This window comes from Anomalospiza imberbis, chromosome 8, assembly GCF_031753505.1.
Source record: "Anomalospiza imberbis isolate Cuckoo-Finch-1a 21T00152 chromosome 8, ASM3175350v1, whole genome shotgun sequence".
In the NCBI taxonomy this organism is placed as follows: Eukaryota; Metazoa; Chordata; class Aves; order Passeriformes; family Viduidae; genus Anomalospiza; species Anomalospiza imberbis.
This window is the reverse complement of record NC_089688.1, coordinates 19981542-20008864: the sequence shown is the minus strand read 5'-3', so window position 1 is coordinate 20008864 and position 27323 is coordinate 19981542. Positions and strand designations below refer to the sequence as shown.

The 27323-nt window shown below is 36.6% G+C and overlaps 1 protein-coding gene and 1 long non-coding RNA gene across 6 annotated transcripts in view; one reads left to right on the top strand and one right to left on the bottom strand.

Annotated features, from left to right (window-relative positions):
- Positions 1-24901, top strand: part of LOC137478122 (uncharacterized) — a 28390-nt gene extending 3489 nt beyond the window's left edge. The window contains exons 2-3 of the long non-coding RNA XR_011001414.1: positions 4338-4427; positions 20269-24901. This is a non-coding gene — a long non-coding RNA (uncharacterized lncRNA). The remainder of the gene's footprint in view (positions 1-4337; positions 4428-20268) is intronic.
- IDE (insulin degrading enzyme) overlaps positions 1-27323 on the bottom strand; it is a 53374-nt gene that overhangs the window by 25434 nt on the left and 617 nt on the right. For 3 of the 5 annotated variants that reach the window (XM_068197688.1, XM_068197685.1, XM_068197684.1), the window contains exons 2-13: positions 18911-19095; positions 17326-17533; positions 16334-16503; positions 15316-15438; positions 13784-13896; positions 13426-13588; positions 12718-12810; positions 12090-12181; positions 10413-10493; positions 8303-8406; positions 1599-1701; positions 528-650 (exon numbers count right to left, since the gene is read on the bottom strand). In XM_068197688.1, coding sequence (XP_068053789.1) covers positions 528-650; positions 1599-1701; positions 8303-8406; positions 10413-10493; positions 12090-12181; positions 12718-12810; positions 13426-13588; positions 13784-13896; positions 15316-15438; positions 16334-16503; positions 17326-17533; positions 18911-19070 — 1533 coding nt within the window. In that variant the 5' untranslated portion in view covers positions 19071-19095. Of the gene's footprint in view, positions 1-527; positions 651-1598; positions 1702-8302; positions 8407-10412; positions 10494-12089; positions 12182-12717; positions 12811-13425; positions 13589-13783; positions 13897-15315; positions 15439-16333; positions 16504-17325; positions 17534-18910; positions 19096-20851; positions 20985-27062; positions 27299-27323 lie in introns of those variants that run through there. The other 2 variants (XM_068197686.1, XM_068197687.1) reach the window with 2 other exon arrangements.

Genomic DNA, 27323 nt, shown 5'->3' with positions numbered 1-27323 from the left:
TTATGCCTAAAATTCAAATTACTTGAATTGCTATATTCAATATATATAGTGAATACAGATAGATTCAATATATTGAATATATATTAACTGTATTTTGAGATCACTAAATGATACTTCTCTCATTTTTCCATGCAATCACAGTCGTTTTCTGTACATAGTTACAAAACAATAGCCTTCCCTACATCCTCAACTTACTCAACATTGGTCAAAAAAATATAAGAGCAACAATGACCCTTCTGCTGAATAAACAGCTCTATTGCTATTTTTATCAATTGTTGACACACTTTCAAGAGGGGAGAGAGAGTTCAAGCTGTATCTAGATTCCCTTTCCTAGGAACACAAATTGCGACAGTCCAAAGTTCAGCAAGAATGAACCTTCTACTGTCGTTGTAGCAAAATATTCAAGTTTTGTACTGTTTTGTTTTCTATACTTTGGAATACGAGATGATCTGTATTTTAAAAAACAGAGGAATTAAATTCTAACTTCCCAGGTTAGGCAGTAAACAGGACAAATATAGACAGTTTACCTTGACAAGGGCAGGGTACTGCGTTGCATCTTTTTCCAATGGCAAAATCTCAAAGTTTGTAGGAATAAACTCGTTCTTCATTGGAAGCTTGAATTTCCCATTCAGGTCAGCATTTTGCCATTTCTAGATCAATAGGAGAAACAATGAAGCTATGACAATTTCTGCTTAATTAAAGCATATATGGGCTTATTTATTTTACGCTAGAACAAAAGATATAAAAATGTATTCCAGTACCTTCTGTGTAAATATTATTAAGATAACAGGAAAAGAGAGAAATAGCTGGGAAAAAAATAGTTGGAGTAGGCTATCAGCAGGATGAACTGCTCTTAGAAGGTGGATGACAGATAAATAATTTTGAAAAGTTTACAGTAGAGAGAAAGGCGGGTTTATATCTTATATTTTCAGTTACTGTGAACCGTAAATGAAGATAGTAAACTAAGCATTTAACCAAGAATTCTAATCAAGAACACAGGTATGGTCAAGCTCAAGGAACTGATCCAATGCATTGTCTGTTCAGAGCACACCAGAAGGTCCAATTCAGCCCTAAGGTAAATTTTACAGCCATCTCTTCTTAGAAGATCAGAACAATAACAAGTTTCAACAAGGATCTGCCCATCTCCTTTTTTGAGTTTTGATTTTAACAATCTCATTTAACTGGCAAAACATACTTACTTTCTATGTTGCAAAAATCAACTTCAGAAACAGTTACATAGAACAGTTTTTAAAAATTCCTTTTTTAAGTACTAATCAGTTCATTAACATATAATAAAGAGTTTTAAGTTTTTAAAAGTTAATGCTTACATTTTTACTCAGCCACTGCATAATAGGGATCTTCTACATTCCCTGCACTTAACATGGTTTATAACCATTAAATATATCCCTTCTATATAATAAATATTTGAAAATACAACATTCTTACTTCCTTTAACATTAAACAGACTCACTGTATGATTTCATGCTATGAAAAGCAGTGGATTTACGTTCCCCCTTCAACTACATGGAAAATTGGACAAAGACTTTACCACTGACTTTTCATTTGCAGATATTAGAACGTTACAAATTTTAACATGCCTTAATAACTTCATCGGAAATTGCTTCTTGCTTGTACTGTGTTCCATACCACTCTTCCGTTCGATCAGTTTTTCCTTCAAAAGACTTGGAAACTATTGCAACTCTGAAAACAAAGAGACACTTTGGCATGAATGTGTCTGAGAAAAGACTGAGACATTATTCCAAGCACTGTTTCTGCTCCATCACCAGAACACCTTTTTTTCTGCAAACATTCCATAGACAATTACAGGGCAGAAGAGCAAGTGTAAGTATACTGAACTTCATGCTAAGGTTAACCATGAAATCAGGTTACCACAGTCATTGAATGTCACTGTTTTTCTGAAGTGTTACAACCTGGGGTTACACATCGGTAGTGCTGCATGCAATTTCTATTTTTAAAATTCTGTTGTTGTTACAGAGAACAAAGCAGTTCTTGCAGTCTTCTAGAAAACTGATGAAGTGATTACATTTTCTAAACCACCTATGTGAACATACAAGTATGTGAAAATACTGATTACAGAAATTTTATTCCAGTCCTAGTGCCATAGCATTGTTGATAACCTCACACTGAAAGGGATTCATACGGATCACCTCACGTTCAACTCCCTGCTTCTTGCAAGACTACCTAAAACTAAAACATGTGACTAAGAGCATCATCCAGGTGCTGACTGAACTAAAGAACACACCTAAAGAAGAAGAAATACAGAATAAAGAATATTACAAACTTATCAGTATTTTGTTAATAGCCTACATGATAGGTATCAAGAAAATTCCTTCAATTCTATTGGACAATGTACACCACAAAAGACTATTAAATGGAAGTGGCTAGCTTCAAGAGGAAATAGATGTTTCTAAGAAATTTGAAATGGTCAAAAAAGGTAGCACAATTCTGTATCTCAAGCCACGAGTTTTCCAGCTTTTACCCTTGCAATTCTCTCCCTGATCCCACTGGTAGCTGGGTGAGCAAGCGGCTGTGTGGGGCTTGGCTGCTGACTGGGGTTAAACCACAACACAGGTACAAAGTTGTTAAGAGATTACAAAAACTATAAAGTCTCTTAGAATTTCAGAGCAACCTGCCTACCAAATCTTTTTGTGCAGTAAATAAATAAAAAGAAGAAGTAAGAGTCCTAAGTGAAAAAATTATCCTAATAAAATTCCAATAATCATATGGCTAGAGCAGCAAGACAAAGATGTTTAATGTTAGAATATACTGTTAGAATATGTCTGTTATTCACCATTTCCTCCTCCTACCCTTCTCCAATATACTGACGCTCAAGCAGTAGTGACAATCCAAGCACCCATACATTTCCTACAGGAGCATACTAAAATTCAAGAACTAAAAATAATTGTCTACTCACTGTACTGAAAACAAAATTGTGTAAACCAACACTGTAATTCTTCAAGCAGTTCTGCTTCAACATATCCTCCTGCCTTCCCTTTATCCCAAATCACTATTGGAATGATTAGTGACATTTTGAGTTGTCAGAAACATACCCACAACAACTGAAACAAATCAAAAGGCATTTTGTCTGCCCAAGAATTACAACTTAAGACCAAGAGGAACGAAGATCAGGACACAAAAAGAGGGGAAGAGAAGCACAGCAGGTAGAAATACTATGCCATGCAGGTATTTCAATATATTGTAATCCATCTCTAAAGTCACCAGTTATGTAACATTACTTTTGTTTTTCATTTCTCTGTTGTGCTGTATAGCATTATGAACATCCCTGTTTTAGGACAGTGTGTAAATGCACTAGGAAATCAAGACAGGCAATCAGGTAATCTTCAATAGGACCTGTTTAAGTAAATTCGGGCTTGAGCCATTAATGGATAGGGAACACAATAAACTATAAATGTATTTACTTCTCTATATACATTCCTGTACATGCATACTGTAGTACTCAATTTCGGAAACACTCACAGTTTCTAGAATGTGATACATATTTACTAAATACTATCCTGTTTTTCACCCTCCTGAAATCTAAATTGAAGCTACAGGTGAGAAGTCCACAGGACAGTGTTACTTGGGAAGAGAATGTGTTCTGTAAAATGAACGTACATCCACAAAAGATTATCAATTATTATACTCCAGATTTACATAATGAAACTCAAGCTTCAAAAGGTGGAAAAGTAATAGACTTAGAATACTTTGTCAGTATTTGTGACATTAGTAACAAATGTGTCAAAGCAAATCTATTCTTATAAAGGATTAATTTTTTTTGGACCTAATTTAAACTTTGTCTTCCAAACTGTGATACTGTCAAACAATGGGAGAAATTACTTTTCTCTCATTCAAACACATAACACAACATGACTGAAACAAAAATAACAAAAGCCTACATTTGTTCCTAAGTTCCCTCAGAACCATCAGTAAAACTGATGTGAGGCAACACATGCTACTCAAAGGCCCTCTCATATAAATCTCCTCAGAAACCAGAGTAAGGGGAAACTGCACACAGAGCTGCTGCTGCGGTGCAGCACTCTGACCTGCTGAAGCACAAGTTATTTCTTAGTGGTCAGTAACACTAAGTTGCTACCAAGGATTTGTGGGGGGAAATAAGTGAACAGATTGTGATTTTCAAAATGGATGCTCAGATCCAATGCAATTAAAAACAATCAGATACATTTCTAGCATGTTTACCTTCAGAGTGAGCATCACCAACTACACTGAGGTAACTCTGCTGAGAGTCTGTGAAATTCAGTAGTTAGATATTTCTCTGTCAACACTTTTGGCTGTCATTTTATTTTTCTTCCCTCTAGGACAGTACTAGTGCTGCATTTCTGCTATCAATAGAGGAAAAAAAGACCACTTACTATCCAGGGTAAAATGTTCTTCAGCTGCTTAAAATGGTGAGTCACTATCTTCTTAAATTTTAATAAGAGCATTTATTCTGCAGATGTTGAAGGGAAAAAATGCCTTGGAAATGATAGGAAAATTACATTTTTCAGCTAAGATGCCAAGACACATGCCAAGTCTATTCCCTTATCTTCACAGATGGCTGGTAAAACCCAATACAGTTGGAACAAGTAAAAATAATACTTACATTTTAAAGTTTCTGTCTTGGGGAAATTAAGGCAGTAAATGCAACAAGTAGTGTGTGGAGGTGGGAGGAGAATACGAACACTTTCTGTTATGGGTCAGTCAAATGGAAGCACATGCATACTTATATGCATACCATCTGTGAGTATGATTTTTTTTTCATACTTTTTAAACTCAAAGTTTGTTAAGAAAATAGTAGTTGAAAAGCTGTACTTTTGAAAAAGACACTGAATGCAGTTACTGCAATATAGCTATGCCAAGTGGCATATAGGTGAATGAAATAGAAATTATAAGTAAGAAATATAGGTGAATGAAAAAGAAATTATAAATAAGACCACAATACAAAGAAAGAATTCAAATCAGTCCCAACTAAAGCACCTCAAGACAGACTGTATGCAAGACATAAAAAGAAAAAAAAAATAAAAACAGGAAAACAATGCCAAATGACAGGCAAAGTTAGGATGTGGCACATAATAATTATTTCATAAAAAGGGAGAAGAGAAAGGTAAATATAAGCATACATATCAGTAAATGGTAGATAACCAAACAATATAGATATTGAAAGCAGATGTGCACAAGTTTTTCTGTAAGCATATAAAATTGCTCAAGAAAGACAAAAGAAGGGAGCAGGCTATTGAATTGGTAATTAATTGTATTCATATAGATACAAATGTAATTTTTAAAAAGTGTATCACGAACAGACCCTTTTATTAACATCTGTAATCTCAACTCATTCTTTTAAGAGAGCCCACTAAAAATAAATCCACAGTGGCTTTTTTGAATCTTCATCATTTACCATGTAATCACTTTTAGTGATACTTAAGTAAATTTCCCCTCACCCAAAATAATGCGTCTTGCCAGCAATTTAAAATAAAAGATACTATAAAATTATATTCCCTGTTATATTATATTATACTTTGAAGGATCTTAGTTAAATAAAAGATTTTTTTAAATTGCAGTGCATTTCATTCTACTTCTAATTTCACAGGGTAAGTGCTTAAAATATATCTAAAAGGAATATATATACAAGTTAGTATTTTCTTTCATTCAAATGAAAGTAGGAAAGTCTGATTAGCTCAGAACATTAAACATCTGATACCCCAAATAAATTTAATTCCCACTGAAATTGACTTATAATTTTAAATCCAACAAAAATCAGCTTCTAGTATTATTACAGAAGCTACACAGAAGCGTAACCATAACTTTTTCGTCTACACTGAAAAGAAATGTATCATCTAGGGCAGCAAGAAAAAGCAACATGACACTTGGGAATCCTAAATCTGGGTTGATGTTGTGCATTTCTTGAGAATACAAATAGTCTGAACATGGAGAGAACTAAGATGTGGATGTACAGCTGTTGTGGCAAACACAAACCAACCCAGTCTTAGTCCACACGCAATAAGCAACACAGTTACCATTACTGTGACCATCCACCACTCCAACTCAGAGCATGCCTGCTGCCACATCCTTACAGACCTCCTCCTGCAGGCCTCATTCCATCCTTGATAGAATTGCACTGCTCTGCTGAATCTGGCTGCTAGAACTGCGTTTAATCAGTCTCTGGACAGACTCTAGTTTGTACATATTTATATTTAAGCTTTAGTGGGACAGCTGTCAGCATAGCTGTGGGCACTTAAACTTCAGAGAAGTAACCCACTTGTATTTATTATCTTCAAGCCCTACTAAAATCCCTGCAACAAAGACAATACATAATATCTTTAACAGTTAACTGAAGAGGCCATAAAAACAGGTTTATTCCAGTTCTGAAAGTCCTTTTTTTATCCCAATATTTAGCACCTTTTTTATACAAAATTTTAAAATTACACTTTTCTTCATCTATTAAATGACATCTGTTTCTTAAGTCAGGTAAAGTGAAGAGACAACATAATAAGTCCTGAAGGAAGATTAAACATAACATACAGTACCAAAAAGCACCAGCTAGAAGAAAGGAAGGTGAGACACACGACATTTGAAGCCCACAATTACAGAGACCAACAGAAGTTACTGACCAGTGACCAATTCTGAAACACCTATCTCCATTATCTGAAGAATCAAACTATTATTAGTTGCTTAATATACTAAAGTTCATCTTCAGTTCATACTTTTTCTAGATATGTTCCATCTTGAAAAAAAATCTAATTTTTATTTAAAATTAATCCACAATTACGAAGTGTGGAGAAAATGTCCCTTTACCGTAAGTCACTTCATCAAATGGGAGAAGACTGATGTAACCCTACAAAAGTACTATAGGAAGATACATACCATGCTAAGCTGTTATCTTCTTTGCTTACTAATGTTTCAATCATGCTCCACCCAAATTCTGCATCTTTTAAGAATTACTTTTTCATTTCTAATTAGATTCTTGCTCATCTTGTGCTCTTCTTGTCCAAGCCCCCTTTATTTCAGCAATGGACAAAGAAGAATGCAGAACTACAAAGTGCAGATACGGGCCTACATTACCTACAGCAAGAATACATTGTGAAATAGATGTTTGCTATGTCAGTGAAAAAACCACACCACATTCTTCTAAACACCATCACCACTATTCTTATGCTTCCCTCTACTGGGATCCTCTACACTTTCCTTTCTCACACTAACAGCTTTTGAACTAGGTTCATTATGGCTGTCTTATGCTGAAGTACTGACAGCAGGAAAGACTGTCAGAAGACTGGCACAGCCAGCAACAGGAGTAACACAGAAAAGTGGTGAGTGGTCTGTAGCATGCAACAGCATCTGACCAACTAAAGAATCTATCTATGTATGTACCTGTACTAATTTCCTCCAGCCATTTTCCAGTGTTTAAGTAGGAAGATGCTTTGGAAGTCCTCTGGGTAGTAACAAAGATCCAAATTACATTATGAATCAGATAATATTGACTATTTTCTTGCAATGTTAAGAGCTACACATCAAAGCTATGTGAAGCTATAATAAACATCAGATCTCATTAACACCTGCAGCTTCTTTACTACATCGGCATCAGCTCAGGTTTACCTATTGCTTGTAAGCAATCCTAAAACCAATTAAAAGTTCCCATTCATGTGGAATTTGGTTAAGTTTTCTACAGAGAGCAAATAATTACATGTTCTCCATGTTCACTACTAAAAACAGTAGTGATATACAATATATGTTAGAGGTATCAAATTTTCAAGAACCTGGGTGGTAGAGTAAGATGAAAATACATTCAAAACAGAGAAGTATTAAATACTTTGGGAAAGAGAACTGGAGATTTTAATTAAAGTATTGTTTGTTCAGAATATGATCTTTCAACACAGTCAAGCTTCAGCTGAAGTATCCCACACACATTACACAGAGATGCACACCCACACACAAAGATACAGGCCCTTCTTCAAAGGGCATTAATTACTATGGCAACTACTGTTGCTGATATAGGCAACTCCAATTATTCTATCATTACTTGCATATCCCCAGAAACACCACAACCCCATGACATTTGCAAATACAGTTCATAATTCAAGTTTATCTGACTTTACACAGTAATTATTTGAAATACATCAACCTTTGAAAATAAATTAACATATATCTAAGACCTTCTCATATAAAGAAAAATAGTGAAGATTTTTCCGTCCCATTTACTTTGGAGCTGCAAGAGACACCTAAGATTTTGTGTTTCCATTAGTTCATCTGCTTTCTTATGATGTTTGTGTTAAAATACAGTTTAACTTACCGAACATTTTCTGGTCTCAATTTATCCAGTACCATCTCTATTAAATCAGGCCTGAATTCTTCAAGCAAATACTCGGCAGCCAATACTTCTTCTATAGGATAATACTAAAAAACAAAACCGAGGAATATGTAGATGAATTTAACAAAACTAAGCATGAAAAAGCTATGATTCAGTAGAGGAAACAAAAGCAAACACTTCTGGTCACTAAAGCTGTATTACCTTGCTAATTTCAAATTAGGAATGTGTAGGATGTTTAAAAATCTCCCTCAAAACTAAACAAGAGGGAGTAGCATTCTAACTATGCAATCATATTTCTCAAGTATTAGGCAATTTTACATAATTTATATTTATTCTTCTCTCTTAGAATATTTAATGTCTCAATATAAAAGTCACCCACCTTTAAATGTTATTTTGATTAAAGTAAAAATAACATGGTAAATGCTGACCCCTGCAGGATATTTCCTAACATAGAAGAAAACCAAGTACTCACTAGAGTGCATTTGGGGAAAACAAAACATAAACAAGTAAAATAAAACAAAGAAACAAAAAACCTAGGTTTTTTTTAGGACACTCGAAAAGTTCAATTCTTATTTACAGTAATTTAAAGCAAATTATATTTCAATATCTAAAAGTGTAATAAAAATTTACACATTTAATTCTAACATTTTTTATTTAAAGTCAAACTGAAAATCTCTTAAGGTACATGGCAACTTAAGAAGAAAAAAAAAAGCTAAAACTCATCTGAAAATGATTAATGTGGTTGACAGGAAAAAGTTCTTGATAAACACCTGTTTACCAAGGGAAAATTACCAGGTGACATAAATGCTGAGTTCTTGCACTTTGCCATACCAGTGTACTTTTTTCCACCACAATTATTATAAAATAGCTTTCTGAATTATATATTATATAAAAAATTACAGTGGAATGACTTCCAGAACTGAGAGTTAAGTCACAAAAAGGATTCTGGAAAAGAGAAAGGGTGGTGGGGGGTGGAGATCAAGGACAATGAACCAAACCTGTGTTATTAAAAATTCAAGTGTGAATGCTAAAGATTCAGAATTTGATGGTTATTTAACTACTAAAGCAGAACAAAAATTACCATTCACACTGCAGAGCAAAGCAAAGGAAAGACAGTTTAAAAAAAATAGTCCTGATTCAATACCCTGCTCTTTGGAACACGGCTGGCAACTTCCTGGCCTGATTTTTGGAGACAGCAATTGTAAGCAGAAATAATCCAACAAATACTGAAAGACTGTTTCAGAAGTCAGAAGTCCATTTGTTAGAGATTTTAGGCATTGGACAGAACAAAAGCAAGAGACAGCATGCCATGCAGGAGCTCTTTAAATATCCATTTATATGTTTTCAGCCAAGTCTAATGCTTTTTAGCGTAGAGAAAGAAAATTTGAAAATTAAACATCATTATTTTAGACTTTACAGATTAAAGGTCTACAACCAATAAAAGTAATTCCTGCAAAGAAACCAAAAATTTCTCTGAATAGATGCAGACATTAGCTATGCAATGAAGAATGGCTGCACTGTATAAAAGTTGCGTAATTTCACTAGACAAAAAAAAACAGAGCAAACCCCCCAAAATCTTCCATTAGCACAAAATGAGGGAATTTTGCAAGAAGCAAAGACCAAGTAAAAGCTACATGATTCTTTCAGTACCAATATACAATCACATCTATGAAGTCAAGCACTTGTAATTTGCAATCTTAATACAAACATTTCTGCTTACTGCAGTATTTCAACACTGTGAACTAAGGAACACAGAGTTATGATAAAATATTCTTTGTCTAATATTTCCCTAGAGAACACTTAGCTACTAGGCAAATGCAATGGCAAGGTACATATGTCTTTAGAAACACTGAAACAGATCAAATCGCACCTCCAGTTACTGTATAATCAGTTCTAGCAAGTACAGAAGTATAAAATGGTAGACTGAACAGAATGTGACTTATCAACTGCCAAAACAAAGGGCTATGCAGCATACAAGAAGTGCAAGGAACCTTCACAGATGCCTGTATTTATTAAGTACATAATCAAACACGCTGCTTATATTATTATTAGAAAAAACAATAACCAAACAAAAACGACCCCCTCCACTTACATGCAACATTCCTCCAAGCTTTGATGTGTAACCTCGTGGTCGTTCCTTATCTTTAAATCTGAATGCCACAGCATTTAGATCCTAGAAAACAATGTATGAATGATTAAAGATCGTAAATTAAAGGCTATTTTAAGAATAATTACTGGCTCCATAATTCCTTTTCATAATGAAAGAAAAGGAAGCACTTTTGCTGTATCCATGCTATAGCAGACAAGTATCTAACGTAAGTTTTCAGTAATAGTCAAGTTGCATCAAACTCACAAGCAATTTGTGACAGTCTCATAATGTGAAGCATTACCCAAGACTTTTAAGTCCTTTTCATACTAAGAGATCTGCTTCATCTCTCATATATTTAAATTTCCTGATAATGTGAAAACACACCAACTCTGATCCAACCAGTACACAGTGTTCCAGTGCAATTTGTCATATATTAACGAACTGAAGCCACTCTCTCTCTTCCCTTTCTCTTCCTTTTGTTCAGTCAGCCAAGAGTAAGTTTAGAGACAGAAAATGTGTGGGTTTTTTTGCTGTCTCAGCCACAGAAATAGAACACATAATTCTTAGGATACAATGGCAAGGGTGAATTAAAGAGATCTAAGACTTTAAAGCCAGTGAAAAGGATAGTCTATCCTTCCATGAAAGCATGCAGAGAGACTGATTAACTCAACAATTCAGCTGAAAGTAAACTCAAAGGTTCTTTTCATACTAGTTTGCCAGCTCTCTGATTCACCCCACAGTCTCAGGAGTTCTGGGACTGAGAGAAGAGAGGGAAGGAAAAGGCACAGGGATGAAACAGAAGGATAGAACTACTTTTTCCAAACCTTGTATCTGCTTACTCTGTCAGTGAAACAAATCCACTGGGACTTTTAGCAGAGGATAACAAGACATGAGACTACTTTCAGAGGTATATAGTGTCCAAGTGCACGAAACAAAGCTAACCCAGCTGCAGAATTTCTACTTTCAGAGAGACTCAACAGTTTGGATCAAAGCTGAGATGGGAAAAGAAATCCTTACCCAAGCATACGTACTGAACCAAGGAGACTATAAATATATATGTAAATAAAACTGGGTTTGTTTCACACTGACACTGAGAAGAGCAGTGCTGTCGAATAGGACACTACATTTTTGCTCTGTGCATACAGAACTATCCAGACCTGCAAGAAGCATGAACAGTTCAGCAAAGATTGACATGTACTGCCAAAGTACTTTATGAAAAGCCTTCAGCTGACTTTTCAAAAAGATGAGGGGAACAAACAGTAGATTCAATGTCCTATTGCCTTTACAATCTCAACTATACAATTTGACACATGAAAGAAGGGAGGGGTAGAATAGCAGCCATTTCAACTTCCAGTTCCATGTTACTCCTCACAGTAAATGTCTGCCCCCTTCTCCAGTGAAGACTATGCAAAGTTATGTAAAATCCTTGTGGACAGAGCAAGACCTTCCTCCATCTCCATTATGCCATTGTAACTCCCAGCTCTATAAGAGCATTCCACACCTACGTTAAGACAACGTATTCTGAATGTACTTGTCATTTGTGTCATGTTGCATCTTAAAAATTAATAAACTTAATTACCATGTGATTATTAAATGGTAGTTACAAAGTCAAATAATCTAATAATAAAAAAAGTTTGTAAAAAGATCACCACCACATATGGTACAACCCCAATTACTTACCTTGCACTCTTGGAAAACCCATTCTTGAGGTCCTTCTGTCCGTAGTTTTTGAATATATTGAAACATGTGCAAAATAATATCTTCAACATGCACTGAAAAGAAAAAAATACTTAATAATTCACTCAGTTCTGCACAGAGAAGAAATTTAATGAACACAAATATAGTTTTATTTTAATTACACTTTGATACATCAAGATCTTTAAGTACATCTGCAATCCCACCAACGAAGTTAACTTGCTTTTCTCAGACATGAATTTAAGGTGCTTATGTCCCCAGCTAATTCCAAGAACTGCACTGAACATGTCTTTATGTGAAATACTGATTTACAATGTAATTTAACTCAGGTCTAAATAGTATGAAAAAGTAGCACACAAAGGTATTAAAAGTTCTTCTTTTAAAGAAGTTTATTTAAAGAATTTAATTAACTAATATAAGCTTAAATAAGTTAATTTCTTGTGTTAGGTGAAGTGTGTTAGCATACTTAGAGGAACTAAACACAGAATAATAACAACTTAATTAAAATACACTGGCTTTCAAGCTATAACAACAAGTAGTCTCTTCAGATACAACACAAAACCATTACATCAGCAATAACATGGAATACAGACAGACACAGTGCTTCACTTACAAAGTCCTTCTTCTGTCAAGTCCACATTAATGATGAAAAACATGAAACCTCTAGCACCTTCCTTCTGGCCTCCAACAAGAGTATTTACCCATCCTACGTCATTAAAAAGAAACTATATTACATAAACAAATCTATAACAATTTATGCAACTTTTTGCATGCTTCAGCAACATTAAAACCTATTTTGATTCATTTACATGTTTTTCTTTATTTCATTAATGCCTACAGCAACAGTGCAAGTTAAACATAACCCAAGTCAGCTCCATCTGATTTTGTACCCAGACTGATATGACAAACTCAGGATCACTTGATTACTGGATAATTTACTTCTGTTTGGAACAGAATGACGTAAAGTAAAATAGCAAAAGATACACCATTATAATCTTCCAGACATTAAGGGACCTGACAGTAACCTCAAAGTTAGTGACAGAATAGAGACAAGATCATTATGCTGAAGTTCAAAAAACTCTCTAACAAGGCACATAAAGGGGAATCAAAGAAATAATAGCCTCAGCAGCCTGAGTGACTGTTATCTATTTATTCCTACCTGGTGCAGAAACAAAAATAAAGCACAAAATTACTTTGAGTTCAAATTACTCACACAGATAAAGGCTTTAACATATAGAGGTCTATTTTAAGTGAGACATAGTTAAACTTTAAAAACTGTGTGATCAAATATTTTTCAATTCTCTACCCTTGAAGGACTTACCTTTGGCTTTAAGCTCTGACAGAAGACTCCCCGGGCCTTCATGCCCAATCAGATGGCCAAGGTAATGGCCAGGGTTTGATTTATAGTACTTCTGAAGGTCTGGTATAGGAAATGTGACATAAAGATTTCTAATGTCCTTAATGGGTACCACTTTATAAAGTTGCTGAGGAGAGAAACAAGCAAGGAGACCCATAAACAAAGGGAAACTCATTTACTGTACTCATCTCAGGAGCATGTATCATGGAATTTAACAGGGACATTGATAAAAGAGTAGTGAAGTGCACAATGTATTACTGAAACATAAAAAAATCACATTTAAAATATATACTTTGGATGGAAGACGTATCTCTATACGTACCCGGAGATGCTCTTCTTGGAAAGGGTGTTCAGGAAACTCTGGTATAGGGACATTTTTATTCTCTACTTCTGAAAATAACTTTACCACTAAGCAAGTGAGCTCATCCAAGGATTCTAGAATAAAGAAACATTAGGAAAAACACAGTTATTATATAAGGATTCCAACAAACTTTTTTTTTTTTTTTATTGTTTGGGAGAGTCATGAATTATACAGAAAAGTAGTGTTAATGTTGTTATGATTTTTAATTTCAGAAAGAAAACAAATATTCATCTTTAAATTTTGAACTGTAACATGCTAGAAGCACCATGCTTATTAAAGGAAGGCTTCAATCATGAATAAAATAAATCCTGTAACTGAAAATGTATCTTTACAGTTTGCTATTTTGCTATTTTACAGATTAAACAAAGCTAGAACTGAAAGCTACATCAGATACTGAACAGCTACAAAAAGAAACATTCCACAAAATTTTAAGAGACATGGAATTACACTCGCAAATCTTCTAGAGCGAAAGTAGCTTTGCCAAAACTTGAATTTTCTTGAGCCTCAGCTCATGTCCAGTACTTCAAGTACACTGTGAGCCAGGTCTGTCCTTAGCACCCAAAACACACACACCTGTGACCTTTTTAAGCACTTCTAATTTTCCATCCATTCTAATTTCAGTCTGTGAGTGCAGTACTTTGCAAGAATGAGAGAAGACCTTTTGCAGAAAGAATATGATGATGTGCATTAACTCACCTAAACTGACCTAGACAATTTCTGTTGAAATTCTGCCTTCAAAATTGCTTTCTGCCTCAAGAAATGCATTTTGGAGCACTTCCCACAGTGAGCATAAGATAAAAAAGAGTCTTCTCACAATTTTTTAGGGGAGGACTTCCAAGGGTGGACATTGGAAGAAACAAAATATCAATTGCTTGGATGTCTCAAAGTATAACCTTAAACCTTGAAAGACTTCTAAAGTCTTGCTATCCAAACAATCCCAGTTAGACTGAGAAAGTACAATCTTTCCTGCCCAATATATGCATGCTCCTACACTACACTACCAGAACTGCGCCAGGGAAAAAAACATACTAACAGTGTAAACAGAGAGGGTTCACTAGATACTAAAATTTTGTGAACTGCATGTTATTCTATTAAAAGCCACCAATTTTTATGCATATCAGCAAAATAAACATTCATTTAATCTTGCAGGGACGGTTTTCTTCAGTACAGATTTACAATTGCCAATGTGATTCTTACTGAAAAAGTTTCCATGTAAAATTCCTCAGTGAACTTGCTCTTGATCAGATAAAAAGCTCACTTTCTCCCATTCGTACTCACCATCAAAGCATTACTGTGAAACACCAAACAAATACTAGTCTGCCAGCACATTTTCAAAAAGCAAACAGCTTGTTGAAAACTGTGTGTGTTATTAAGCTTTTGGCAAACCTATGTAAAATATCATCTCAGCTGCAGAAGGTTCTAAGCAGTTGGAACCCCCATTTTTTTTTCAAGTATACACATAAAGTCTTACTCGACTAAGAAAACAAACTCACCTCTTCCTAACACACAAATAGCCATTAAATTTGATGAATAATAAGTAGAATGGAACTTCAGTAGCTCTTGCCTGACATCTATTCCTTCTTGGGTTGGTCTAGTTTCCAGAGTGAATTTGTTCCCTGTAACAAAAACAATTAACAGTATGTGATGTTTAACAATATTTAATATTATGAACTTACAGATCAAAAAGAAATACATAATCAGTTTGCTTTCCTTTGGATAGATATTCATTTTTAAAATAATCAATATGCATTATAAGAAAACTGGCTCAATACCGTCTTGTGTTTTAAATATTTTGTCTATATTCCTCACCATATGCAGGCAAATGGTGAAGTTCTAGACACCCTACTCTGTTTACTCCCACAGCATCAATACATAAAATAAAGTAACATTGTTAATGCTTCAGTCAGTAACTGTGCTGTTACAGTACTGGAGGACATTAGGAAGCAACAGTCAGAAGACACCTTGCAGCTGTAGGAAAATGGACACTGGCCAGTACAGAAGTACCTGGACACTGAGGGTAATGATGGAGAAGAATCACCATCACAAGCATTAATTCAGGGAGATCAGTGAAGGATATCTGGGGAAAAATGCACACCCTTAAAAAGAAAATGGGAAGATGCATTTGTCCATCCTTTCTATGGACAGACAAGGAATAATAGAAGATTTGCTGACCAAACACGGTGCACAGCAATGAGGAGTAACCTGAAGCATCAAATGCAGTAATTCCCATACTCTGCTAGATTAACATAATCTCATCTGGTCAAAGGGAAACACTCTCTGCAGTAATTATCAGAATCATAAAGGTTGCTTCATCACTGTACTCCAAGTCTTGGATCACTCTTTTTCCTATGCTATTGTCCAGTTCTGTTTGGTCTATGATGTGAAAAATGCCATAAAGCACCATAATAAACATTTATGGAGAGGATAAATAAGAGAATTGTTACAGTCTGTCTTTAGCAATTTTATATAAATTGCTAAAGACACAGAATGCCACTGGATATTCTGACAAACCTGTTCCAAATTTACTGAAGGGATGGTTGGGGTTTCCAGTAGCCTTCTCCAATTGAAACAACCTCCAGGCATCATTCATCAGATTCTTCTCATGCTCAGAATCAACAGCATTCACTTCCCTATCTTTGCAACTTTCGTCAAACAGGGGACACAGGAAAAACTGGGCAAATCTAAAGAGAAAAAAATTAGTTCAAGTCAAGAGTACTGTACATAAATTGTAACAGAAAAGTATAAAGCTTGGTTCCCCCTGAAAACAGATGAATACATTATTTTTTAATGCAGAACTTATGAATTCTTTAACAGTTTTGACACTGATTTAGTACCCTTATTTCTCAATTTCTTTCTTTATAAATGCAGACAACAACATGTTCATCATGTAAGGTAGTCCAAGAATCAATGGCCTTACATCACAATTCCCACAGTGAAAATTTCTCCTATTCTGAGGTTTAGCTGCAAGAGGCTCTTAATTTCACCAAGCAAGTAAGTCTTCTCAGACATCCAGGGAGAAGCCAAAGACAAAACTCACTCTTCCTCACTGACTACATACCTTTCAATTTCTGTCCCCTCCCACAAAACACTGAGATTTCAGCAAGTTCCCTCTACTAAGAGCATCCTTAAATATTTCTAGACTTCACCCTTGTTTTGTCGTCAACAAGGATCCCATGGGAAGCACAGTATTTGATTGCACCATCCCAGTATTTGCACAATGTGTAAATTCATGATCATACTCTGTGCCCTGCATTTCCAAAAATATTCAGTGTAAACACAACATTTAAATTTCAAAAATTTTGCCTCGATTAAGAACTCTCCTAGATGAAAAAAATCTGAGTAAGACTTTCAAACTGAAAAATATCTGGTTATCAACTTCAACAAAAGATTTTCTTTACCTTTTTTTAATATCACAATGATAGAACTATCAAAAAACTTTTACACTAATAAATTCAAGTAGAACCTCTGTAACAAAAAAATTAAATACTAAAAAATGTGTTTACCTGTCCAGTGCACCTTCTAGATGTTCATGTGACACATCAAAGTAATAGTTGGTATGTTCACCACTGGTGAAAGCATTTGAGCTCCCAGCATGCTCACTTAGAAACTGGCTGTACTCATTCTCTTTTGGGTATTTCTTGGTTCCCAGAAACAACATATGCTCACAAAAATGACTAAGCCCAGCAATGTTGGGGGGATCAGACAAGGATCCTGCAAGAGAAAAAATTTCATGTAGCCATTCATAAAAAGTAATACTAAAACATTAAGTCTTTTAAAGTACTCTATATTATGTTGCTTCGGGCAATTATATCAATTCTGTGGCTGTAAGAAGACATTTGTACACCTACAGTCAACTAAAATTAATCTTTAAAAAAATATTTTAAAATTTAGAATTAGTAACTGAACCAATTAGTGTCTCAAATTGCCTCTCCAGATCAGCTTGCACTTCCTTATAGAGATGATTTTAAATTGAAGTCCATTACTCATAATCTGTAAAGACCTGGCAAATCACACTGTTCTGAAATCTATACTTTGACTTTAATAAATGCATTGTGTTAAGAGGCAGCAATTGCCAATCATAATTAAAGAGGTATTTATCCTGTGGTTTATAGGATGAGTGATAACCTGTAATTGCCTGAACACACACAGCTATGGATGACCAGCTAGTAGGTGTGAAGGCAAACAGATTAAAGGACAACAATGATATGGAAGAATGGAAAACAGAAAGGCAGAAGTCTGAGTGGCAGTCCCGCCCCTGAGTGTGCAGCAATGTACAGTGGGAGAGTGGAGGTGAAGGCAACAGATCCATCTCCTCCAGAACATGTGCAGGAACTGGACAGGACCTAAACAAAACCACAGGACCTAAACAAAACCACATTTGGGATGAAGTAGATAATGATCTGGGACAGCCATCCTTTTAACAAAAAAGTACAGAAGTTTTACAAATCCCTCTATTACTTCTGTCCTAATACAAAGAGCAGCAAGAGCTCCCAACTACAGACGTAGCAAGAGGGTGTTTAGGTTATGCACACATTACATCTTACTTTCCAATCCACTGAAGAACTACACAAGCTTGAGATATACCTCAGATATAAGAAAAGGCTTCCATTATTCCAAAAGTCAAAGCAATTGCCTTCCCCTTCTATTTCCCATATTTCTGTTTGCACACATAAGCACCACTGAAGTTAGGGAGTGCCTCTCCAACTTCTCTAGCACTACAGCATTTTCTCACCTCTACACATCAACAACTTAGCATGGAAAAAAAAGTCTGACATGACAGATGGAGCTGTCTGAAATAATTGCACTTGCACCCAACCCCTTTTCTGCTTACAAAAGATCTTTCATAACATAAAACTTAATGGTTAAAAGCAGTCTTTCAACTGATTGAGCTACACTTGAGTAAACATAAGAGTACAGTAAGAGCATTTAATAATTTTGAACTTGATGTGTCAAATAATTGAATAAACTATAAATTACATTAAAAGGCTAGGCTGCCAACTGCATACCACTCCTGTCAGTTTGCATCAAGATACCAGAACTTGAAGCATTTTTATTAATGACATAATTAACACAATATGAATTGAATACCTATGTGGACATCAAGTGCTGCTGAGGACTTATCTGTGGTGGGGTCACTAATGAGAAGAGCTTTGATGCCATTTGCTAATTCCAGTCCACGATATTCCCGTTTATCCTCAGGTGATTTAATAATTTCATTTGTTATTCTCTTAATAGCTGGATTGTTCATTTTGTTGGTTGACTCCTTCTGAAACCTTAAAGAAAATAGAAGAAATTTCTCATTATTTTCCCTTAAGCCTTGCTAATTTTTTAATATTATGTTAGACAATACAGGGTAATACCAACAGCCAGAAGTTCTATTACATGCAAAATTCACTGAACTTGTCTAAAATTCAGATCCTGAAAGATACTCCTGCTAAAACAAAAAAGAAACGTTGAAGACCAAGAAACACAATAAAGACGTAGATCACTTAATTGAATGCTTCAAGTATCACATTAACTGTAATTGAAACAACCCAAACTTAATGAATTTCAACCCCTTATTAGATTATGATAAAAATTAAATCAAATTAAGCATATACTGCTAGCTCAAGGATACTTTCAAACTTCAGGAAAGCATTTCATGTATCTGAATTGTTGATTATATTACGAGTGTTGTAACTCTGATTGTCAAATAAACAAAACTGTACTAATAGACCACTGGATTTGTACACTCAAGCAAGAAACAGTAACACTGTTTGCAATACTGCCATAAAAATACAAAGACTGCAGAATTGCTATGATAAATAGGAATAGATTGTCTCACCTATTTAAACTTCTACCATTAGTTTAACAGATGCTGGAAGATACCCTTCTTTAAAGGCATAATTCTGAAATGCTAAGAAACTAAGTGCAACTGATTCAGAAACTGAATGTCTCCACGCAAAAGCTATAAACAATAGCAAGTAACTTTTTAAAATGTGCGGTTCAATGCATTTTAGAAGGAAACATATAAACTAGTAAAACATGGTTCTCTCACTATTAAATACTTTAAAAAACAAAAGTGCAGTCAAATGTAATCACTAAACAGTAGCTGAAATGCTGAATTTAAATTTAAATGTGTACACTCTCATGTCATTTATCCAGTAGTTTAATCCTGTGCTCAGGCTAATCCTGCTTGGAATGTCTATGGGCCTTCTTCCATTGGAAAAATGCATATACCATTGAAATACAAAGATTATTCCAAGTACCACATCTCTATTTCTCTGCATCAACAGCACTGATACAAGCCAGGCTAACAATTAAAAGATGCCTCCATGTTCAGAATTTTAAGAAATACTCTACTAAACTTAAGGTACTGTGTAAAATTTTTGAAGTGAGTGTAGATACTTTTCGAATATGAAAATCAGTAACTAAACTGCTCCTAGTTGTTTTTCACTTGCATACAGGTTAGATTGACAGATCTACATATGCAGGAGAACAAGGACGTCCCTTAAGCTCCTGATTCCATACCTGCCAATGAACACCTATACCTTGGTGATCAGCTACAATATTCTATCTCATTAAGACACTAGCTGCCTGTCAGAAGACACATATATACGATAAACTACTCGAGTTGTGGGGTTTTTTAAAATGTTCTACAATTTCCTTATCATCTGATATCTCCTTGTTATTTCTATACCACATCACTAAGGCACAGAACTTTACTGTTTGTTCAGATGACTCATCTTTCCAATGTGATTCATCAAACTACACAGCTGTGAAACCGTATGAGATTTCAACTGGTGTCTCGTGAAGCTGTACACCTCCACTTCACTTTATTATGATTCCCTACTTCTGCCTCCTTCATAGGCTACTTCCAGCTTGGTAGTGAAATTCCAGTACAGGAAAAAGCTACAACTTTCAAAAGGACAACATCAGTAATTAAGCCTTCAAACCAAGGACTGAAATTTGTATCTCCACCTTCACTGTTATTTCAGTGGGAATTGTGAATACAACATTCTCTAACTTCAAATGGGTTTGCATGATTACCTACGATTATTTTGCTGCAAAGTGAATCATAGTACCAGACAACTCAAATAAAAGCAAGGGCTGATCAACTATGCAATACTTCTGGAAGGCAAATACGTTAAGAGGACAAGAACAACACCTTCCTGCTTACGTATTGTACCTCCTGCTGATATGTTACTACAGTACAAAAGTGAGAAGAAAAAATTTCACTTTAGAGAGAACTTTTATACCATTACATTTTCTTAAGGAGTAAACTGTAAGACCCATTACTAAACATTCCCTCCTCATATTACTGTTTTCCTGTGCAGCTTTTAAGTAAGTGCAATTGCCTTATAAAATACCACACTCCATTATTTCACACCAGAATCCTAAAACTCTATAAATCACTTTTTGACAATAGAACTGCTTTTAACCACAGGAAAAAAAAAAAAAAAAGAAAAAAAAGAAAACCAGAAATCCTGTACTTATTGAGAAGTAGCTTAATTTCTAAGGCCATGTTCAGAAGCTGTCCTGAAGTCCATGTGCTACAGCTACTTGCTGTACTGTCATTACAGCGAGCAGTAGCAAAACGATTCTTCCACAAAAGAGGTGCTATGTTTATTGCAGAGCTAATAGCCTAACAAAAACATTAAAAGAAATATTGCCTTACTACTTTCACAAAGCGGAAGCAACAGAGACAGTTCCGATAAAGCCAAGACAGCAGGAACCATACGAAGCATTACTGTGGCAGTGGAAATTCTTCCACTGGCTCAAAAAATTACAGGTGGAAAGATTACAAAGGTAGAAAGAAAACAAGAATAGGGATGTCTGAGCTGAGAACAGTGTCCCTATTCAATGAATAGGAAATATTCTTCCTCCTCATCAAAACTACTTCACTTTCACAAGAAAAGTATCAGTTAAAACCAACACTGAATTTTCAATTACAGCACTTATAGTGAAATTATATTCTATTCTTTGAGGTTCCATTTTTGTAATAATTTCTAGGCAGGCAGTCCCTTGGAAGCAGCAAGGCTCTCCGGGGGATGCCAGGTTTCACCTGCAAACAGAGTATTACAGAGTGGGATTAAGTGATATATGATTCTGCTTCACTATTTTAATCTCTCAGAGTTATTTTAGCAAAGTTTCTTTAATTAAAAATTAGCCTGTGTAGTCAAATCTAAGTCCAATGTTTGAACAATTAAAGGACCATATTTGAAAACCAATTAACAGAAACTCCTGAGGGTTGCTTCAATGCAAGAATGTGACTAGCTAATAAAAATATGAGCCCCAAGGCATAAACTCCAAAGTGCTTCTCAAGTTTTTTTTGTCATGACAGCATGCACATACAGAAGTAAAGTACTAGGTACACAGGTCTGCTCCAGATGAAAGGCAAGTTACCATCTCAGCAGGTTTTGATGCTTGCTTTCTATCAGTTCCCTTAAAATTCACGCTTGCTTGAAGTTTTTATGCAACTAATTGCTTGCCATTTACCAGAGTGAAGTGAAACCTTCATTGAGTGAGAACTCTGTTCTGTCCTGCAAGGGAGTTACCATTGGTAACATGTTCTCTGTGCTTTTTACTAATCCATCTTGGTTTACATGAAGACTTCTCCAGCTGCCAATGCATGGAGTGAAAGAAGTGCTGAGTGCTTTGGCAGGAGGCCCGGTGCTGCAGAACTACCAGCCAGAGTTTTCTCACCTCTTACAAGGATGACAGCACCATACTGAGCACTCTGGAGGAGTCCATGAACTTCTTCAGTCGCAAGCTCATGGCTTTGCAACAGCCAAGTAAATCTGCATTCTTGCACAGGTCTGCACCCCTCTTCTTAGTCTCTTGCACCTACTTCTGATCATGACAGCAGTAGAATTATGTTACCCGTAAAACAATCAAGAATCTACCTACTCTCTTAACATTTCCATTCACCTGTATGTTATAATAATTTTTTTAGACTAAACTGTAGTCAAGAAAGTGAAATCAATTCATGCTGAACATTACCAAAAGGGATTCTTCAGGAGACTATACTCTTTCAGGTTACATGTTCATCAATCGTTCTTCAGACACTTAGAGATTAAAATACCTCATGATTCAACATCCATAAAGCATTACTCTTGTGTGAATTTGCTTGCCATGAAGCTAGAGAATGTACTGATATCCCAAAACATTCCTGATACTGATCTAAATAATTCTGATTGCATGCACAGGCAGACAGACTGTGTAAGTAGATAAACTGCTCAAAACACTAACATGTTTTATCACTTTTAAACTCATCAGGAATTCAGCATACTACTTCATACACAAAAGGTCCAACTACAAAGCCCCACAATGATTTCATCAATGTTCCCAAGTTATTAAGAACAACTAATCATGCCAAATCAGGCAAGTCTGAAGATGATGAATATTTATAAGGTTTTGTTATGTAGTTCATTTTGAAGAAATTCTAAAGTCTTGCTACAATTAAAGCATTTTCAGAACCTCAGTCTGAAGCTTTTTGCCAAGTCTGTAATTGACTCAGAAAATTCCCTCCTAATGATGGTGGCCAGGGCAGATGCCTGCCATGCTCTTGTTTCCCAGAGTCCAAGTCTACAACTTCTAGATCACAGCAATAAAACTTGGTCTGCCACAGGCTGCACTGCCAACGTGACAGCAGAAACACTGGTGTGTAACACCGGTGTACAGGAATTACCAGTAGCATTAATGAGACCACACCACGTGTGACCTTGGCAAAAACAAGGGCCCTGGTAGTTTCACATGTGAGATCAGGCCCCAGCTGAGCAACTGGCCTGATAATTACAATGATGTGCTGGCCAAACGAGATGGGATATACAATCAGACACCATAAAGCTAGTTTACTGCCCTAAACCTACAGTCCTTAACTTGACCACTCCACAGTTTCCAAAGCACTGGGTAAAAAAAGTCAAACAAAAAGGGAGGACCTTATACAATTTGATGTTACACAGAGCAATAAAGGATAACAAGGTTTTTTTAATCTCTAGATTACTTGAGCTTACTTTCCTTATGTCCTCAAAAATTGCCCCAAACAAGTCATCCAAACCTCCAAAGTAAACAACCTCTAACCACATTCACCAGAAACAGAACAATTAATCTTTCCCTAACAATTCTCTGCTTCAATAGTTTACAAAATTCCAAAAGTGTTTTGAAGCGTTTGATTATTTGGAAGATGTGGGAGGCAAGGGGGTAAGTAAAATTATCTGGTTTTAATCTTTAGATGTCATTAAAATATAGTACCATTAAAATTTTCAAAGATCTGGCATAGTAATTTGGCTTACATCAGTATTTTCAAATTGCATGTTAAGAACATGAGTGATCAGACTAGTTTCTGTGCTATGTGACCAACTGCTTCAAAGCGTATTTTACAGGTTTTCCTAAAAAAATGTACTCATTAATTCAATCAATTGCTTCATTCACTGAATACTTGCAGAGCAGGGGTTCTCATTCTCTCTTCCTCCCCGTAACATTTGTCTTCCATCACCCTACAGTTGCAGGGCTTGCCTCACAACCCCAGGACTGTGCTGGTGCCTACTGCGTGGCCCTGCACACACAGTGGGAAATGTTAAACTGGATGCTACAGGAGAGATCTCTGTGCTTTATTCTGTGTTCTGATGTGTATTGCATAGATTTTATGTTCAAGTAGCACATCAGATTGCCCAAAACTCTCTGTAAAGCCAACTCACTTAATGTTTTATGCTACCATCTGTCTTATACCCTCAAAAAGAAAAACTTTTGAGATTTGAATTAAAAAAAAAATCAAACAAAAAACAAGATGAGACTACAACTTCAGTTGTACTGCATAACAACAAGAAATTCACAGAAAGATGAGAGAACTGGTAAGAAAATCTGATCTAGCAACAAAAACAGAGAGAATTCAGAAATCTGAATCATTAAAAGCAACTGTTTATCTAACACTAGAGCTTTGACATGAGCAACAAACCCGTAACAATGAGCAGTTTACAAGAGTCAGCGGTGTGTTTCAACAAATGAAGTCCTGGCTGTTCACCTATTCTGTCATTTAGTTTTTACATTTGGACAATTCTAGTTCTACTGTTAAAATTATAAATAAACTCTGAGCTCTACAGCATTCTTTTCCATATCAATTGTTCAGGCAAGCTATAGTTCTTACTCATTCTAAAAACAAGCAGCAGAAGGTAAGATTTTAATAGAAAGCTGTAGTGAAGCAACTTTCAAATAGGATCCATCAAAAATCACATTATATACATACAGTACTATCTGATAACATTTTAGCAACTTACAGGCATCATAAAAGGTGAAAGCAAAGATACTCACTGACAGATCATGCATATACAAATACACAACCAGACACAAAACTGATTAAACCATTTCTCTAGATTTTTATTACGAACTTTTTTATTTCTATGCTGTTAGAAAGACTGGACAGCAAAGTTACTATGAAAGCATCAAATACAATAGAATGAATATATTAAAAGTATCAATCCCACATGCCATTTTTCAAGCGGTCTAACTGTATTTTTTAGTAAATTATTTCTACAAAAACCAGCAGTGACCCTTACAGCTAGGAGCCTAATACCTTCCAGTACAGTGAAACACCAGAGGTAATGAACTTCTTGTCCCTTCCCTCTTTCTTCTGGATCTAACAGGGGAGGGGAGTGCTTCTGCATTCACGTGCAAAATAAATTGACACTTCAATCAATTCCCAAAGGTGCTATTTCATCCAAGGGATTAGACCACAGCCTTATACTGACTGAAGACAAAAAGCAAGCAAAAAAAGCAGGCAAACATAGAAATAAGAATCCTTCTAGGGACTTCCCAAATAGAATAGATCATTTTAATGCTGTACATCAGATGAAAAGGATGTCAGTTGTAACTGAGAAATTATCTTGCTATTTGACGTAGAGATGAAGGTTAAACGTGTTACAAAAAGGAAAAGTTCAAGCATGAACAAAACATAGAGATGGTAACAGGGAACATGTAACTGAAAAAAAAAGATTCTTAAATTTTCACATCTCAAAAAAATTATTGCATGAAAGAACTATGCCTGTTCTCATTTCATTATCCTTTATGTAAATCCTAATTCACAATTAAAATTAAATGGATGATTAAATCATGGTTGTAGGCAGTATGAAAACATAACAGGCCTACTCACATAAAGTTAAGTCCAAATACTGCATATATTCACATGCATAAAGAGGAGTAATCTAGCAAGACAAACTACAGCCTGAGAAAGCATTGGCTCCAAATCCACACTGTGGATTACCTTTACAATTCTGAAGCATAAATAGCAATAATGAACAGTAACAGTGCATCTGAATTTTGACACACGAGCGCCGACAGTATGAGTCATCATAACTCACTTTTTTCCCCGGAAAGATGCTACTTTTGACGTCTCTAACTCATGCAGTATTAAAAATAGGTTTGGCTACTAAGGTAACAGATACAGTGTTAACTAAAGAAAAAAAAACAACCTAGCCTTTGTCCCTGACGCTAGCTCCCTTCCCGGACAAACTTTGCCGAGTTGTTATGCAGTTTAAATTGCCCCTGCAGTGAGCTGTGCCCAGCCTCCCGCCCGCCCCTCCCTCGATCGCGGTGAGTCGCGCTCTCTCCAGCGGAGCTGGTGACACTGCTAACACAAACACGCAACAACAAGCCCCGCACAATGCCACTGCCAGATAACTCGTCAAGAGGCCGCTCCCACCAAGTTTAGGTAACTGGGAGTAGTCTAGCAGTCTCTTCTTAAAGACTTTAAACTTTTTTTCTTTTTTTTTTAATATAATTATGCCTTAGGAAGACATGGGAAGTCCATAAGTAACACGACAATTCACGGAGGTTTTTTGAGAGGGAAGAAGAACAAAGCAAGCCCCCGGGCAACGAAAGCCACACGGCTGATGACCAAGCCTGCTTTGTCAAAGGAGGTGCAGCCGCAAACACCGGAGCACGTCAGTCCGGGCTCTCCCGGGCAGCAGAGCAGGACACAAGGCAAGGCTCAGGCCTCCTCGGCACACGCGGCCCCGCCGCCCCCATCTCGCCCACCGCCTCCCCGGAAGGCTCCGGCGCCAGCTCCGCTCGGCGGCCCGAGCTCCCCCGGCTCCCCGCCGCACTCGGGGCAGGGCGGGCGCTCCCCTGGACTCACAAGGTGCCCCCGCCCGGCCGCGCCGCCGCCTCTTACACAACACCGCGGGGGCTCTCCGGCTTCACGGCCCCGGTCACACGGCCCCGGGACCCGCGGCCCTGTCCCGGCCCCGCCGCACTCGCACCGTACCCGAGAGAGCTCCGCCGCCAGCCCTGAGGGAAAGAGCGCGAGACCGGGGCGGCCCGGGGGCGCGTCCAGCCCGGCAGAGCCCGGCTCAGCACAGGGAACAGACGCTGCCGCATATCCCTGGCGGCCCCGCCGCCAGCACCGGCCTTTCCCCGCCGCCGCCGCCGCCCGGCCCGGCTCCGCTCGCCTCAGCACGCGCCGCTCCCCGGCGCCATGTTCTCCGCCCGCCTCCCCTCCCGCCCGGCCAATCCCTCCGGGCGCCCG